General features: G+C 47.2%; 1 protein-coding gene across 1 annotated transcript; it reads right to left on the reverse strand.

Annotated features, from left to right (window-relative positions):
• Nucleotides 1-2,192: 2,192 nt before the first annotated feature.
• Nucleotides 2,193-3,352, reverse strand: LOC104616172 (G-protein coupled receptor 35-like; the record flags this gene model as incomplete). Its single annotated transcript, XM_010295808.1, has 2 exons — nt 2,193-3,161; nt 3,302-3,352. Coding segments are annotated over 2 exons (1,020 nt in total), but the record flags the coding sequence as incomplete, so codon positions are not given.
• Between the last annotated feature and the right edge of the window lie 335 nt (nt 3,353-3,687).

A 3,687-nucleotide genomic window follows, 5' to 3' on the forward strand; every position in this document is an offset into this window, starting at 1 on the left:
TAGTTAATTGCAGCATGTTTGTTGACAGCTACAAGCGTGACAACACTCAGGCATCTCTTTTAGAAATAGATGGTTTTTAAGATCAGGCACTATTTGTCTCTTGTATTTTTTCCTGTCTTTGAAAAGAGACTTTAAAAGGCAGAATGAGGACCAAACAGTGTGCAATGATTAACATACACATACGACCATCGTGTTCTGCTTGCAGTGAAATATCAGTAATGCCAGAGCATTAAATAATACATCAAAGAAGAAAATTGCGACATTACTTAGGTCTTTCAGTTGATCATTTGTTTAATCTGTTTTTATGCCGCAGTTGCTCACTGCAGCTTCCATTACGCTGGGAGCTCTGCCAAAGTATTGACACAAAGCAGGCAGACCTAATGTTTGGACGGGGAGTACTTTCTGTGATGGGAATAGTTGTTTCCTATGTTGTTTGGGCAATGGCTGGACAGTGGTTTCAGCACGTGGCCTGCAGACACTAGGAGGCGACAGGCCACTTGTAGGGGAACTATTTGTAAGTTGTGACAAAGAAAGTTAATTTTATGTAGGTTTAAATGAGCAGAATATGGGTTTGCATCCCTTGGAGGGATTTTTTAGGGGTTTACAAGTCAGGAAAAAAAAAGTTAAGGACTATGAAGCCAACCTAGATACAGCTGTCACGTGTTTCAAAAACTCTATAATGTTTCTCACTTTAAGTTATTGAAGTGGCTATGTGGTAAAATGTTAGATGAAATTTCTCTGCAGATAAACACAAAGTAGTCACACCCTGGCACTGGCTCCCCTCTCAGCCCAGGTTTCTCTACGGGTCCCTTCCTTCCGGTGCCCCAAGACTTCCCTTTGTGGCTTAACTGTTTTGAGCTGCTCTGTTGTCACTTCCCTGCGGGATGGGAGGGTACGTGGTGCATAGTCAGCAAGCACAGATATTATAGAGGAATTCGGTACTTGGAAAGCCAGACATTAAAACTGATGCCTGGTCTGGGATCCAGCTAGGATAGACCAAAGCTCTCTGTATAATCCATACAAAGAGTTAAATGTCTCAAAATGAGGCACAGGAGAGCTGTTGAATCCCCACTGTGCACTGTCCAAGCAGCTGAAAGAGAAAAAAAACCAAATCCAAAGCGATGCTTCATCACACAGGGCAATGGCAAGAAGCCCTCAGCCATGGCTCTGCCCTGTCCCTGCAGAAGGGCCTTAGCCACCCCACTCTCACCAAACCTCCCTTGCAAACTGTTCATGGATGCTGAGGGAGGGATCAGGGCTGCATCTGCTTCATGTTGCTCACTGCTGCTTTCAGGGCATCAACACTCCTGTGGCGTGAGGCTGGGGTGACTCGGGCAGGTGCGATCACCTCTCACCAGGCAGGATCACCCATTTAATCCCATTAAAGTACAACAACAAACCTGTCACCGGGGCTTATGGTAGTCGCTTGGGTGAGATCAGATCTTCACAGCTTTATACCTGATATGCACGATGGTAAGGGCCTGTTCTGTGGTCCACAACACTTTGCGTAGCTCAGCTTTTCCCTGCAGTAATGGCAGGGAAACGATAATTTTAGTCTCATAAATGCCAGGGCATTGCCACAAGCTAAGACAAGTGTTACATGGCAGGGACGGGGCAATAGTCTCAGGCCACTGTCTGACTCCTGCAGTTCAGGCACAGCAATAGCTGCATCCTGGCGATAGCTGCAAGCTTTGAAGTTATACAGACTGGCAGGAAACTACCACCATACCAGCAAATCCTTCGATGTGAGCAGCACAGATGTATTAGGTTTGGCATTGTAGTGCAGGGGCTTTTTCTTGTTTTTAAGTGACCATATATATTACAGTACTAGAAGTGGATTTGTGTATTGCTGTAGAGGTGCTCAGTTTCCTATGTTTAGCTGCAGGATATGTACAAACGAGCGCACAGTGGAAACAATGGCCTTATCATCTGTTCTCCATAGCATGTGGTGCTCTCCCTTGACCAGGAGATGCCTGAAACTGTGACACAATGATCCAAGACAATAGCCAGAGCTGGAGTCAAGTCACTGAGGACAGAAGCACAAAATTCAAGTTAATATCAGACCCCTTGGAGGGGGTTGCACCTTTTTGCAGGTATACCTGTACCTACAATAACTGCAAATACTGTAGGTGGTCCCATTCCCTCTGCCTCGAAACTTCAGCAGCACCGTGGCTCTTAGCACCTATAGTGCACTACACTTTTTTTATGCCATGACTTGATCTGTGGGTAGCTGTGACTCGGCTTTGCTTCATCTTGGACCTCACTGATATACAAGTGGGGAACAGAGAAGAAAATTCCTGAAATTCCTTGGCTGCAAAGTAATAGCAAAATGCATCCAAACAGCAGTTAGAATTTGCTAAGCACGCGCAGATCTGAATAGAGGCTCTAACTTCCAAGACCAGAGAACAAGCTCCAGCAACATCCACTGCAAACCGCAAGAGCAGTGTGATGTAGAAAGGTGAAAAACATATGATGAACACACACAAATTCACGGAAACCATGTGGATTGCTTTCTGGATTAACTTTGTCTCATGAGGATTCGTGGCCATCTTCTTTTTGAGACATTTGATGACTTGTACTGAGCAAAAAATCACAATCCCTAAGGGAATAAAATACCCAAAGATAATAGAGAATAATGACAAATAATTAGGTTGAATAGATTGTTTCTGAAGGCAGACTTTTTCCTTTCTTCCATAAAATTCTGGAAGAAAGTATGAATAAATCATGAGTGTTACCCAAAGAAACCCACAGATAGAAGCCGATTTCAGTGGGGATCGAAGAATCTTTGCTTTTAGAGGGAACTTGATTGCAATGTATCGATCAATCGCAATCAGGGTGATGATAAGGATGCTCATAGGCATGTTTGTAAAATAGATGTTCCGTATGGCGAAACACAGATTGTCTATGGGATGTTCGTACTTGGTAAAATATATCAGGAAAGGCAGGGCAAAGAGCAGGAAACTGTCCGCGACCATGAGGTTGATCATGTACACCCTGGTCTCAGTCCAACTCTTGAGTTTGCAGCAGAAGACCCAGAAGGCAATCATGTTCAGTGGGATCCCCAACAAGAACACCGGGATGTAAACGATAAACTGAAATAGCACAATGCCTTTCTGCAGCGCGTTGTCATCTTCAGTGCAGTTCTCCATGTTGGGCCGTCCCTGCAAGAAAAGGGTGCAGGCGTGAGACGGAGCTCCGGGACAGGCCCTCTGGGCTGGGTCCTGCTGCAGGCCCCGTTCTCGTGGCTCGGCGGCTCCCCACGGCGTACGTAGGCAGCCCCTCGAGGGGCTCGGTGGCTCACCCGCACCGTCTGCCCCTCAGCCGTCAGCATAACGCTGTCGCTCACCACCAGCTAACACAAAAACACGCAGGCAACCCTCTCTTGCAGCTACTACTGGGTTAAGCTTGCCTTGCCCTCCATCCAGTCCTGGTTTGCACGGTTTGGGTGATAGCGAAGGGTCTGCGAAGCAGAATGACAGTTTTTGTGGTCCCTTCTCTTTGCTGCTGCTTTGGTTATTGGAGAGCCAGAAGCGGAGCCGAGCGGCGCTCCCCCTCTGCCCGCCAAGGCCCTCGCTTTGCTGCTGAAGCCACCCCGTGGGTTTGCTCTGGGCCTCGCCAGGCCCGCGAACCCCCGCAGGACTTGAGCCCTTCCAGCCCTAAGGTAGCTCAGGTGGCTTTGCTCCCGGG

Source organism: Phaethon lepturus, unplaced genomic scaffold (genome assembly GCF_000687285.1).
Source record: "Phaethon lepturus isolate BGI_N335 unplaced genomic scaffold, ASM68728v1 scaffold11521, whole genome shotgun sequence".
Classification (NCBI taxonomy): domain Eukaryota; kingdom Metazoa; phylum Chordata; class Aves; order Phaethontiformes; family Phaethontidae; genus Phaethon; species Phaethon lepturus.